The sequence below is a fragment of the Prosopis cineraria genome, unplaced genomic scaffold (genome assembly GCF_029017545.1).
Source record: "Prosopis cineraria cultivar Desert tree isolate PC_DT_omini unplaced genomic scaffold, ASM2901754v1 PC542, whole genome shotgun sequence".
Taxonomy (NCBI): Eukaryota; Viridiplantae; Streptophyta; class Magnoliopsida; order Fabales; family Fabaceae; genus Prosopis; species Prosopis cineraria.
The window spans coordinates 32528-47764 of NW_026555867.1; the positions used below are offsets into that span (position 1 = coordinate 32528).

General features: G+C 34.0%; 1 protein-coding gene across 1 annotated transcript; it reads right to left on the reverse strand.

Moving 5' to 3' along the window:
- Window positions 1–258: 258 nt before the first annotated feature.
- On the reverse strand, window positions 259–1028 carry LOC129297501 (glycine-rich cell wall structural protein 2-like). The gene is made up of 2 exons (XM_054935833.1): window positions 913–1028; window positions 259–628 (listed from the first exon to the last, which is right to left on the reverse strand). Exons 1-2 carry the CDS (start codon window positions 1026–1028, stop codon window positions 259–261), a joined length of 486 nt encoding a protein of 161 aa, XP_054791808.1.
- Between the last annotated feature and the right edge of the window lie 14209 nt (window positions 1029–15237).

Below are 15237 nucleotides of genomic sequence, written 5' to 3' on the forward strand. Positions count from 1 at the left end.
CTACCTTCCCCCCTTAAAAATATCTAGAACTTGGTATTGTAAATTAAAAAAAATGCCAATTATATATATATATATATATATATATTTTAAAAAACGATAGTAAAACTGTGGAAGTGAAACATAAAGTGATGCGGGTCACCATGTATCATATTTATTTCTCTAGTACAAAGTTTGGACTTATTTATTTTTAACTTGGACTTATTTATTTTTAACTCACACATGCTTAAAATATTCTAGCCTATAGATCACTTCACTCTCTTAATCACCGCCACCCACACCGTGACCATAGCCGGAGCCCTCACCATGACCATAGCCGGAGCCACCGCCTCCTCCACCGCCCCCACCGCCTCCTCCACCCCCGCGTCCTTGTCCTCTTCCCGACCCAGCTCGAGAGCCCGCATAAGACCCGGCGTGCGAACCAGCTTCAGAACCCGCTCCAGATCCAGAGCCAGAAGACGAAGAGGACGAGCTGGATGAAGAACTTGAACTGGAGCCAGACCCAGACCCGGATCCAGCTCCAGCTCCGGATCCACTTCCACCTCCTAGGCCCAACCCAATCCTGCTCCAACTCCAAGGCCCAGCCCACCAAGGTCCAGACTCAAGTCCTTCCTTTCGATAACCCTGCTCTCTGATGAAACAAAGCAGACGCGAGAAGAAGCAGAGCAAGCAAGAGAACAAGACCAGGATGCAGAAGCACCCATTGGCACAGAGAAAATGAAGGAGAACGCAAACTATATAAGGAATATGATCGATGAAGTTGATGCCACAGCAAGTAAGTAAATAAGATCACTCTGGGTTTTCTGATGGGAAGCTCAAGAGTTTTGGCCTGAATATATATAGTTGCTGACGCAGTGATGGGAACATTATTTTAGGGTTAGAAATTAGGAAGTGGAGGATGTGATAGACACAAACTTTGTGGCTGAAACTTCGAGAACCAGAAGCGTGTGACTGCGTTGTTGACAAGTGCCCTGGGAAACCGACCCATTTGATGTCCACTCAAGATAGTGGAGAATGAAAAAGCTGTTCATTGCTGACTACATGCATTTTGCTGCATGTTCTTGGTTTCGTATTTGTGTTTGCTTTAATTATTGGTTGTTGTTGGTGCCAGCTTAGGTCTACAGGGTTTTGCTTAGCACTTACCCACAGAAAGTCTCACTAGTTTTACAAATTACAAGTATCTTTCTCGTATACAAAGTATGATGAGACATTAAATATAGGTAACTTTTTTAATAAACATTTGAATTTTAGTTCGTCGTAATGTAAGGGTTAATCTATTTTCCTAAGCCTAACCCATTGGTTAGTCTTATCTTTTTTTTTTCCTGGAATGAAGCAGGTATATATATTACTAAGAACAAATAAAACCAGTTACAACTAAGCAGAGCATCATCCACTCACTATTATAAAATACACATTTTACTATCCTCAATTTACGTCACTTTTCTTAAAAGTGATGTAAAAATAGATGTAGTAATAATTTCATAAATAAGTATTGAATTTGGGAGCCTATCCATGTCACTTTATAGGAAATCAACGTGGTTATTTAAATCCATATCATTTTACACGTAGCGATGTCGATTATGAAGAACATATAAATATGAATTATTTATTCACTATAAATTATCTACATCATTTTTTTTACAATACAATAAATAGTATATCCACGTCTATTTATTAAAAAAAACATAGATTCAAAAACATTTTAAATAATATTATATTTATTTTATGTTGAGAACACACGTCGTTTTTTAAAAAGTGACAGAGACTGTAAAAATCATATCATTTTAAATTTATAGGATGCAATTGATTTAATATAATTTAATTTAAATTTTAATAATTTATTTGGCTTACTTAATCTACATCGCTTTTAATAAAAAAAATCAACGTGAAAATGTTTTAAATCCATGTCCTTTTTAAAAAAAAGTGACGTGAATTTTGATAAAGTTTTTTAAAATAGATATGTCTCATTTACTAGTTCATCTTATGTATTTTGAAATCTCTCCCTCGGCAACTCTCTCTTCTCCCCATGGTAGTTCTCTTTTTTTCCTCCCCGTGGTAGCTTTCTCTTCTCTTACCCATTGCAACTCTCCCTTTCTCTTCTCCTTCTATGACATCGAGACCCACAGCATTGAGACCCACAGCCAATGAACATAATTGAGACTCATGGCAAGCATTCAACGACAAGCATTTAATTGATAGCTCTCTCTTCTTCTCATCTCCTCCTCTTTCCCCCATTTAACAAGCAACTTTGAGACCCACAGCTTCGCCTCCTCTTTCCCTTGGGATAGCAATAGCTGATTAGTGTTATTTTTACTCATAAACCCTTTTTTTTTTCTAGATCTTTCTAACCTTTGCTTAAGCCTTCCCTGTTATCTTTGATTTTTTATCAATTCTAGTATTATTTCTGCGTTAAAGTGATTATTTCAAAACCTTGTATAGTTTTTCCTTTGAATTAATGAATCTTTCCATTACATTCAAAAAACAAAATAGAGAGAGTAGACTAAGAATGTCTGAATGAATCAATTTAGTTCTTTATATATAATTAATCATTGGGCTCCTATAAAGTTTTCAAAACCCATATATAATAGTCATGATGATGAATTCTCTATGTAACATCCTGATTTTTTATATAATAAAGAAATTGTGGAATTTAGGTTTTGAGAAAAAAAATGATAATAATAGGAATTTATATTATTTGAGGTTATTTAGAAATAATATTATGGTTAGGTATTTAATTATGAATTTAAAAATTTAAATTTAAAACCACATAAGCAATATTTAGTTAAGATATAATACATAAATAATTTTTTTTATGTATGTGTTGAAAAAAAAAGAGAGAGAAGGTAGAAGGAATAAAAAAAAGGGGGTGGAAGGTTGTTGTTTCTAAGTCCCACATTGGTTAGATGAGGGAAGAGAAGAGGTGCCTTCATGTATAAAAAGGAGGGGGTGTGTGCATTAGGAAGCATGAGAGGCTAAGATGCAATTTAGAGAAAATTGCAACTTTTGGCCCAAAGGTTTGAATAATTAAATTCAAACCTATAGTTTTTTTTAATATAATTTTGGGACTCACAATCCCATTTTTATATTATTTTTCTCTCTTCCTCTCACGTTGCTCGGCGTTTTCTCACAAGGGGGGATTATTTTTTTTTTCTTCAGGTATGTTCTAACTTTCCTGTTTAGATTAGCATTTAAAAATTTATTTAATTACAAAATTAATTTTATAGTTATTTTCTAAATAATATTAGCTTTCTAGTGATATGATTATTTTGTAGGATAGAGTAAATATTTTGATTAGGATTTTTCTATAGGATAGTTAATCTGATGATATGATGGATTAAAAATATAGGTTAAAATTCTTAGGGATATAATAAATATTATAGAATATTTTCTTGAGGTTGAAACTCATGTTTAAGAATTTTTGAGTTAAAATCTAGATCTATATGGTTGAATTTATGTGGAATCTGAGACGTAGGGATAAACCTATGATTATTAAATATTTATTTAAGTATGAATAGGTATTTTTGAGGTTATAGAAAGGTGATTTGAGGCTTCAGGATAATTCTAAAATTTTTAATTTATTTTTGGATGAATTTTTAGAATGTAGAAGGATGAAATTGTGATACTAGAAGTGAATTGAGGATAAAAAAAAATAGTTCATTAGGGTACGAGAATTTTAGAAAAGAATTTGGGAAGTTAAATGAGGCATAAATCTTAAATTAGTGTTAATATGGACTATAGATTTAAGACTTTCTAACTCTTTAAATTAGAGTTATTTATTTTAATGTAAAATTAATATATAGTATTGTGAAATAATTATGTAGATTATATTGACAAAGATAGTGGTGAAAAAGGAGTTGTGAAGGGGAACTTGTTATTCAAGACACAAGGTAACCATTATTAATGTGTTGTGATGAGTGTGTTTGTGAATGGTTATGTGTTGTTTTGTTGTTTGGAAAAATTATGAATTATTGAAAATAAATACTGTATATACTTGTTTGAAATTATTGCCAAGTGGGTTAAAAATTTATTTTTGTTTATCATGATGAGATATTATTGTTCGGATATATTCCTGTTTGGATATTTGAATGATGCATGACTTGTCAGGGTATTTTAATGTATGGTGTTAATGGGAATTTCTGTTCGGTTAATTATTACCACGTGGTAAGCCCTCATTGGACCCAATGAGTGGCGTGTCGCTTGGTCCAACTCACCTTTGGCCGGGTGATTTGGCGTCCGAGCATGGTGAAAGGAGGATATAAGGTGCAGTCATGCAATTAAATACTTGTTCGGTTTGTTTGAAAATATTGTTCGGTTAAATGTTTTGTGTGCCCACTTAGCAATCGCATGATTAGTTACATCCGCATGCATCATTACATATTAATTTTTGGTTACTGGGACTTTTAAGTCTCATTCCCCGTGGTTAATATTTTTACAGGAGCGAATCCGGCCGAGAAAGCACCAGAGGTGTAATTATGGTGTATGAGACACCATCTTTTACGTTGCCTCTTATTTTGGATTATACAATGTATCTTGTGCCAACTTAGGACATATCTTGTCTATGGAGCATGTAAACTCTAATCCTTTTTATTAAATGCATTTATATGTCCAAGAGGATTATGTCTGTCCCTTTTGATTCATGACCTAATTTAAATAACATGCTATGAGGATCATGTCTGTCCCTCATGGTTCTAATTGCTTTTTGAGATATTTTAAGACCTGTGGTATATTGTCTTGGATGTATCATGGTAGAAATTTTTCTACCATGATAAGGGTATGATAAGGGTTCAATGAAAAAAAAAATGATTTCTTGAATTAATAACTTGCGAAAAATCGGTTTGTAAATTTGAGGGTGTTACATATTGGTATCAGAGCATATAGTCGGTTGGCAATATACATTGTTATGGTGCTTCTCATTGTATGGCCATGATATAGCTAGGCTAATTTTATTATTTATATCTTGTATCCTTTAGGAGGGGAGAGAAAATGCCTGTTACTCGTGGTAACTCAGGATTCCAACATGAGCACCTGCCACCGCCACTGCCAAATGAGGAGCCTGACTTGGCGGAATTAAGAATGCTTGTAAAAACATTAACAGACAAGGTTCAAGGATACGAACAAGAGTTGACGGAGCTAAAGAGGCAAAAGGTAACTGAAAATGGAGATAGGGCTCATGTTGAGAGTCATGTGGGGGAAGGCAGTTCCTCACATCCTGCCACTCTGAGAGATCATGAGTCTAGAAGGAAAGAAATTAGGCAGGAGGAACAGAGAGCCCCACCGACCATTACTGATGTGTGGGAAACTGTTAGGAAGTTTAACCCTCCTACGTTTGATGGTAACCTTAAACCATCCGTGGTAGAGGAATGGGTGAAGAGACTCGAATCCATCTTTCGAGTAGTCACATGCACCAGCAATCAAAAAGTACAAGTAGCATTAGTGCTCCTAGTGAAAGGAGCAAGAGATTGGTGGGAGACAGCAGGGCCCAGGGATGATTCTACACTCACCTGGGAGGAATTCAAGGAAAAATTATTTAGGCATTACTTTCCATCAGAGTTAAGGTCTGAGAAGGAAGCGGAATTCCATGCCTTTAAGCAAGGGAACCTCGATGAGGACACATTCATTGCTAAGTTTCAGGAGTTATCTAGATACTCCACGTACCTGCAGTATAGGGATGATTCCGAATGGAAGGCTAAGCGCTTATTGGAGAAGGCTAGACCAGAATTGAGGGAACAATTGGCTCATCTAGATATCCGAGATTATGATGAAATGTGCATAAAACTACAAGTAGTAGCTCGCAGTAAGAAGGAGGTTGAGAGAGAGAAGAGGGGTTATTCATATAGTAGACCCCCAACCTACCCTCGACCCACCGGAGGCATTATGAAGAAAAACCATCAGGGTTCGAGTAGCTCATGGAACCAAGGAAGGCAGAAGGGTCCATTTCAAAGGGGCCAAGGACAGAGGAGCTATCATAGTAGTTATTACGGGTCACAGAGGAGCCCAACAGTATCTACCCCTGCCCCGAGTACAGCGAGCTCTCAACAGTGCACTAAATGCGGGCGTCGTCATTTCGGACAGTGCTGGGTCTGTTACATTTGTGGGAAACCCGGTCACATTGCAAAGTTTTGTGGGGACAACCAGGGCTCAAATATGAAGAACCCTTCCCAACATCCTACTGTCTCTGGTCGTGTGTTTGCTCTTACTCAGGACACCATGAACTCCCCAGATGCCATTAGAGGTAACATCAAAATCCTTCATCATGATATTGTTGCACTATTTGATTCGGGTGCTACACACTCTTTTATTTCTGAAACTTGTGTAAAGAACCTTGATTTGCCTGTGTGTATTTTACCGTTTGATATGAATGTGTCTACTCCTGCGGGAGAATCTGTGAGGACCGCTAAGGCATGCCTTAACCTAGTAGTCGAGTTTAAAAATAGGAAAACAACTATGGACTTAATTATCCTACCACTGAGAGGTATGGATGTAATTGTGGGAATGAATTGGATGGCTGCAAATGGTGCTATCCTAGATTGTAGAGAGAGGAGTGTGTCTTTATCTTCTTTGTCGGTGACCCCAGTCGAGACTCAAGATCATGTTTTCTTGTCGGCGGCGCAAGTTGATAGATGTATGAAGAAGGGTTGCCAGGCCTACATGGTTTTCTTCTCTATCCAAGCTAAGATTGATGAAGGCGTGAAGAATATCCCAATTGTCAAAGAATTTGCGGATGTATTTCCAGACGAAGTCTCCGGTTTACCCCCAAAGCGCGAGGTAGAGTTCTCAATTGAATTGGTACCCGGTACAGGGCCAATTTCTAAGGCTCCTTATCGGATGTCCCCTTCAGAGTTAGCGGAACTGAAAAAGCAAATCGAAGAGCTACTTGAGAAGGGTTTCATCAGACCGAGTGTTTCACCTTGGGGATCTCCAGTCCTTTTTGTAAAGAAGAAGGACGGAAGCCTCCGATTGTGCATTGATTATAGACAATTGAACAAAGTAACCATCAAGAACAAATATCCACTTCCGAGAATCGATGATTTGCTGGATCAGCTTGTGGGATCCGCAGTTTTCTCAAAGATTGACTTAAGGTCAGGGTACCACCAATTGAGAGTGAGAGCAGAGGATATACCTAAGACAGCATTTCGGACGAGATATGGGCATTATGAATTCATGGTGATGCCGTTTGGACTTACGAATGCTCCTGCGGTATTCATGGATTACATGAATAGGATCTTTCGACCCTATTTAGATAAGTTTGTAGTAGTGTTTATTGATGACATTCTTATTTATTCAAAGGATGAGGAGGCTCATGGTGAACATTTAAGAATCGTCTTGCAAGTTTTGAGGGAACATAAGCTTTATGCCAAATTAAGCAAGTGTGAATTTTGGCTCCAAGAAGTAAAGTTTTTGGGCCATGTTGTGTCCAGAGATGGAGTTGCGGTGGATCCTAGTAAGATTGATGCAGTGATGAAGTGGGAACAGCCAAAATCTGTTACAGAGATACGAAGCTTTTTAGGTCTAGCAGGTTATTATCGTCGCTTTATTAAGGGATTTTCGCAAATTGCGATGCCCTTAACTAAGCTAACTAAGAAGGATGCCCCATTTATTTGGACTGACAAATGTGAAGCTGCTTTCCAAGAATTGAAAAAGAGGTTAACCACTACTCCAGTATTGACTATTCCTGACCCTGTGGTGCCGTACACTCTGTACACTGATGCTTCTTTAAAGGGTTTAGGATGTGTTTTGATGCAAAATGACCGAGTGGTTGCCTATTCCTCCAGACAGTTGAGACCACACGAGGAAAATTACCCTACTCATGATTTGGAGTTAGCTGCAGTTGTGTTTGCTCTAAAGATATGGAGACACTACTTGTATGGATCTAAGTTTCAAATCTTCAGTGACCATAAGAGCCTGAAGTATTTATTTGATCAAAAAGAGCTTAATATGAGGCAGCGACGATGGATGGAATTTCTAAAGGATTATGACTTTGAATTACATTACCATCCGGGTAAGGCTAACGTGGTAGCTGATGCCTTAAGTAGAAAGACTATTCATGCTGCACATTTGATGGTTCATGAATATCATTTATGGAACAGTTTTCATGATGTTCCAGTAGATGTGATTGAACATCAAATGGCCGCACTCCAGGTAGCAGACTTTGAGAGCAAATTCTGGGAAGATCTCAGAGTCTCACAGCAAAGTGATGACTACTTAAGGAATATAAGGAAGGAGATAGTGGTAGGTAAGGCCCCAAATTTTACCATCTTGAGGACACAGTGATGAAGTATAAAGGTAGAGTTTGTGTACCTAATGATCCAAGATTGAGGAATATCCTTTTAGAAGAAGCTCATAGGAGCAAATATACAATTCATCCCGGTATAACTAAAATGTACCATGATTTGAAGCGAGGTTGGTGGTGGCCAGGAATGAAGAAAGATGTAACTGAATTTGTTTCTAGATGTTTAACGTGTCAGAAGATAAAGATAGAACATCAGAAGCCAGCTGGAACACTGCAACCGTTAGATATTCCAAAGTGGAAATGGGATGATATTTCTATGGATTTCATCACTGGACTGCCAAGAACACCCTCGAGTAAGGATGCTATTTGGGTGATAGTAGACCGACTCACCAAATCAGCTCACTTTTTGGCGATCAAGTTTACCTCTACATTAGAGAAATTTGCTGAGATATACATTAAGGAGATAGTTAGACTTCATGGTATACCCTCTAGAATTGTGTCAGATCGTGACCCAAGGTTCACTTCAAACTTTTGGGGTGCGCTACAGAAGGCTATGGGTACCAGACTGAGTTTTAGCACCGCATACCACCCCCAAACAGATGGACAAACAGAGAGGACGATCCAGACTTTGGAGGACATGTTGAGAGCTTGTGCCATTGAACTACCAGGTAGTTGGGATAATCATTTGCCATTAGCTGAATTTGCTTATAATAACAGCTATCATTCTAGTATTGGGATGGCGCCTTATGAGGCCTTGTATGGAAGGAAGTGTAGATCGCCTTTATGTTGGACAGAATTAAGTGAGAGGAGTATCATTGGTCCAGAAATTGTAGAGCAAACCACCCAGAAGATTGCAATGATTAAGCAAAAATTGCTAACCGCTCAGAGCCGACAGAAGAGCTATGCTGATAAGAGGAGACGGCCGTTAGAGTTTGAAGTAGGAGATCATGTATTTTTGAAGGTTTCTCCAGTGACAGGCATTGGTAGATCCATTAAGGCAAAGAAATTGACACCTAGATTTATGGGCCCGTATGAGATCTTGGAGCGAATTGGATCTACTGCATATAGAGTTGCATTACCTCCACAGATTGCAGGTATCCATAATGTGTTCCACGTATCACAGTTGAAGAAGTACAACCCGGATCCCTCCCATGTTATTGAACCTGAAGAAGTAGAATTGAGGGAGAATTTGACCTTTAGATCCGAACCGGAGCGAATTGAGGACTTTAAGGACAAACAACTACGCAATAAGACCATCCGACTCGTGAAGGTGATTTGGAAGGGTGGAGCCCTAGGTGATGCTACTTGGGAACCGAGGAGAGTATGAGGCGAGATTATCCACATTTATTTGCTTAGGTACATAGTTTCTATGCTTATCTATTAAATTTTGAGGACAAAATTTCTAAAAGGAGGGGAGAATTGTAACATCCTGATTTTTTATAAATAAAGAAATTGTGGAATTTAGGTTTTGAGAAAAAAAATGATAATAATAGGAATTTATATTATTTGAGGTTATTTAGAAATAATATTATGGTTAGGTATTTAATTATGAATTTAAAAATTTAAATTTAAAACCACATAAGCAATATTTAGTTAAGATATAATACATAAATAATTTTTTTTATGTGTGTTGAAAAAAAAAGAGAGGAAGGTAGAAGGAACAAAAAAAAAGGGGGTGGAAGGTTGTTGTTTCTAAGTCCCACATTGGTTAGATGAGGGAAGAGAAGAGGTGCCTTCATGTATAAAAAGGAGGGGGTGTGTGCATTAGGAAGCATGAGAGGCTAAGATGCAATTTAGAGAAATTGCAACTTTTGGCCCAAAGGTTTGAATAATTAAATTCAAACCTATAGTTTTTTTTAATATAATTTTGGGACTCACAATCCCATTTTTATATTATTTTTCTCTCTTCCTCTCACGTTGCTCGGCGTTTTCTCGCAAGGGGGGATTATTTTTTTTTCTTCAGGTATGTTCTAACTTTCCTGTTTAGATTAGCATTTAAAAATTTATTTAATTACAAAATTAATTTTATAGTTATTTTCTAAATAATATTAGCTTTCTAGTGATATGATTATTTTGTAGGATAGAGTAAATATTTTGATTAGGATTTTTCTATAGGATAGTTAATCTGATGATATGATGGATTAAAAATATAGGTTAAAATTCTTAGGGATATAATAAATATTATAGAATATTTTCTTGAGGTTGAAACTCATGTTTAAGAATTTTTGAGTTAAAATCTAGATCTATATGGTTGAATTTATGTGGAATCTGAGACGTAGGGATAAACCTATGATTATTAAATATTTATTTAAGTATGAATAGGTATTTTTGAGGTTATAGAAAGGTGATTTGAGGCTTCAGGATAATTCTAAAATTTTTAATTTATTTTTAGATGAATTTTAGAATGTAGAAGGATGAAATTGCGATACTAGAAGTGAATTGAGGATAAAAAAAAATAGTTTCATTAGGGTACGAGAATTTTAGAAAAGAATTTGGGAAGTTAAATAGGCATAAATCTTAAATTAGTGTTAATATGGACTATAGATTTAAGACTTTCTAACTCTTTAAATTAGAGTTATTTATTTTAATGTAAAATTAATATATAGTATTGTGAAATAATTATGTAGATTATATTGACAAAGATAGTGGTGAAAAAGGAGTTGTGAAGGGGAACTTGTTATTCAAGACACAAGGTAACCATTATTAATGTGTTGTGATGAGTGTGTTTGTGAATGGTTATGTGTTGTTTTGTTGTTTGGAAAAATTATGAATTATTGAAAATAAATACTGTATATACTTGTTTGAAATTATTGCCAAGTGGGTTAAAAATTTATTTTTGTTTATCATGATGAGATATTATTGTTCGGATATATTCCTGTTTGGATATTTGAATGATGCATGACTTGTCAGGGTATTTTAATGTATGGTGTTAATGGGAATTTCTGTTCGGTTAATTATTACCACGTGGTAAGCCCTCATTGGACCCAATGAGTGGCGTGTCGCTTGGTCCAACTCACCTTTGGCCGGGTGATTTGGCGTCCGAGCATGGTGAAAGGAGGATATAAGGTGCAGTCATGCAATTAAATACTTGTTCGGTTTGTTTGAAAATATTGTTCGGTTAAATGTTTTGTGTGCCCACTTAGCAATCGCATGATTAGTTACATCCGCATGCATCATTACATATTAATTTTTGGTTACTGGGACTTTTAAGTCTCATTCCCCGTGGTTAATATTTTTACAGGAGCGAATCCGGCCGAGAAAGCACCAGAGGTGTAATTATGGTGTATGAGACACCATCTTTTACGTTGCCTCTTATTTTGGATTATACAATGTATCTTGTGCCAACTTAGGACATATCTTGTCTATGGAGCATGTAAACTCTAATCCTTTTTATTAAATGCATTTATATGTCCAAGAGGATTATGTCTGTCCCTTTTGATTCATGACCTAATTTAAATAACATGCTATGAGGATCATGTCTGTCCCTCATGGTTCTAATTGCTTTTTGAGATATTTTAAGACCTGTGGTATATTGTCTTGGATGTATCATGGTAGAAATTTTTCTACCATGATAAGGGTATGATAAGGGTTCAATGAAAAAAAAATGATTTCTTGAATTAATAACTTGCGAAAAATCGGTTTGTAAATTTGAGGGTGTTACACTCAAACTCTCAATTTCAGCCTCTTGATGACTTCTAACAAGGTATAACTTTTTGGAGATTAAAGTGATAATCTACTCCATTATACAAACATAGTTACTATTATTGGGTCTTATGCACTATATGCCCATTAAACAAATGATATAATCGTTCATTAATAATTTTCTATGAAATTAATAAATGAAAAGTTCATAAATGAATAAATTTCTTAATATAATTTTTCATAATTTTTGTCTAGTGACTTTTGGCATTAGTGGGATGCATGAAGTGGATGCAGTTGGTGGTCATTACTTGATATTAAAATTAAAAAATATAAAAAAATTAAAAATTAAAATATCTATTCATTACCAATTGGCTAATATAGATTTAATCTAAGTAGTCTAATTTAAATATTAAAAAAATTTAATAATTTTACAATTTAACTATATAGATAGACTCTATATAGTTTTAGGTATAATTAAATGACTTAATTTAATATTTATAATTTATAAATAACCACTTAAATATACTCTAAATAGTCCAATTTAATATTAAATTATTTATATTTTTATATTTAATAACTATAATAAAAAATATTTAAAAATTAATTTAAATGGATGAAAGGGATCACATATTTGAAATGGAGGGTCATGGCCTTGGACGAGCATTCAATGCTCATCCCTATGATGAACACCGAATGCAAACGTGTATGAATTTGCAAGAGTGTTTTAATCCCATTGTTGCAATTGATTCCTACTGTATTGTGCAAGTAAGCAACTTGTTTATTTTATAATGTTTTTAGTTTAGTTTAAATAGTCATTCTAGTTTATTTTAGAACTTTAATTTACAAGTGATGTTAATTGTGGTCAGAAACATTATTTAATATTTAATTGTTGATTTTTTTGGTTGTATATTGTTTTCATTTATACTTAAATTTATGAATTAATTTTGGATAGGTTAAAATGATTAATTTATTCAGATTGAAATTTGAAGAGGTCTCATTTTTTAGAAAAAATTTTGTCAAATAGTCTATTTATATTTATTGTTTTCTTTTATGCTTAAATATTTGATTATTTGGCTGGGTTAAAGTGTTTTATTAATTGTTGTTGAAATTTAGAGAGGTCCCATTTTTAAGGAGAAACCTATTGAATTTTTTCTAATCTTAATATGTTCAGGTAAGTTAGAGACTTGCTAATTTGAAGGACTTTATTTATATAATTAATTTTTAATCTTTTTTTACTAATATGGTTTCTCAGTAATATTTTGCATTGGACCCAAAGAAGATCAATTTGCATTTTTGTGTCTAGCTTTTGTAACGCTAGCTAACAAAGATATCCATGATAGGACAAGATACAAGGGCGATACTAACTTAAAAAAAATTACCACATCATCTGGCCTTAGTACTTGAAGGGCATATTGTTTATATTTATGTTTATATATTTAGTCTGGTAATATTTTTCTTGTTTTTATATACTAATTATACTTTTTATATGTTGTAATTAATCTCAGTCCCTTTGTATGGCTGCTCGTTTTGCATGAGATTTTATTGATTTTTTTCCATAGGCAAGCAACTATTTGAAAACCAAAGATGCATTAACACAAAGTTAATGTTATTTTTATAAACACTAGTTTTTCATATATTTAAATTATTTTAATATCTTTTTTCTTTGAAGTTTATTATAGTTCGTTAAAGATGTATCAATACCCAGGAGGAAGCTACTATTCACCAAAAAATCAAACAAAAAAATGATCCACCAACTTGGATATTTCTAAAGTGAGTAATTTTATTTAAGGTTTTTCATCCACAATCATTCTATATATATTTTTTGTTTAAGCTTATCATTTCTTTTTAATTTGTCTAATGCCATTGACAGATAAGGAGTACAATGTTTGGATCTAGATTATCTGTTATATGTTCAAGATTATTTATCTAGTATGAATGAGAATTTCACCTAATATGTAATTTAATCTCAATGAAAAATTAGAGAGCTTACAGAGGCTTTTGTAATGTTGCCAGATCTAATGAAATTTTATAAAAATTTACAACGTTTTGACAATTAGTACCCTTAAACCAATGAAGAGATGAATAATATTCAAAATAGTTTGGCGGGTCAACTTTTTGAAGAGCTACTTATATTATCCAAATTTTATAGTTTGTTCATATAGTTAAGCTTTTAGCTAGATGATGGCATTGATTGCTAGGTGGTTAGAAACTCTAATTAGTATGGTTGTAGTTTTATTGGACTTTGATAGTAAATATTGAATACTTGAATAGATAATAATTTTGGTGTTCAATTGGTAATATGCTTATGTTGCTATTGTTGTTTGTTGAACACTCTAGTTGTATATGTTGGGCTGCTGTTGTTTTGTTGTGAAAATTTATAAGTTCAATTGGTTGCAAAGAAAAAGTTAGAATAGCTATTTAAGAAAAACATCACTTTTATTAAAAAAAAAAAAGATGTAGTTTTATATTAAACAAGATCACTTTTATGATTGAAAGTGATTTGATTTCTGGAGAAACATGTCCTCTTTTTTTACAAGAACCAATCCTTTTATGAGTAAAAGGAGAAACCACGTCCCTCATAAAAGTGACGTGGATAATTCAATTTTTTAATTTTTATATCACCCTTATCTATATTTCTCATGATAGAGATGTGAAATGTCTTTAAAAAGTAATGTAAAAAACTTTTTTTTTTGGTAGTAGTGATTACCTTGCAACAATAACAAGGTGATGGTTGATAGAGGTCCAAAAGGGAGAATCTATAGCATGAGAAGCTCTAAGAACATTTGCAAATTTCTTTAGCTTTTCTAAAACTAAAATTAAAAATTACAATCCTATCTTTCTGAATAAATTCCTAGTTGCTTGAATTTTTTCTTGGAATTTTAGTTCATCACAATGTAAGAGTGTAGAGAGAAGGGGATTAGAAGGAGTCACACAGCGCCCCCTAACTTTTAAATTTTTTTTCTTAGAAAATGTAGGGATTATGTATTTTAGCCCCTTAAGTTAGCATATTACAGAAGCTTGGAGACATTAGATAGAGTTCTTATTTTAATTCTATATGTAGTCATTTTTACATGTATAAGTGCAATTGCTTCAATTTTTGAAAATATAACTATCATAGAATTTATTTATTTTTAATGAGATGATGCTACATTTGCTCTTTATAAGCATTGATATCATTACCATGTTGATATATTTATTATAGTTATCAACTATCAATTGAAAGAATTAAATAGTAAATTTAGTAATCAAGCAATACAACTTCTAAGGATATATTTAAATTATTCAATACTCAAAGAAATCTAAAAGTTTCATCAGTTTATTATTAGTTTATGTTAAAGAAAAATTACTAAAAAGTTTATAATGGACGT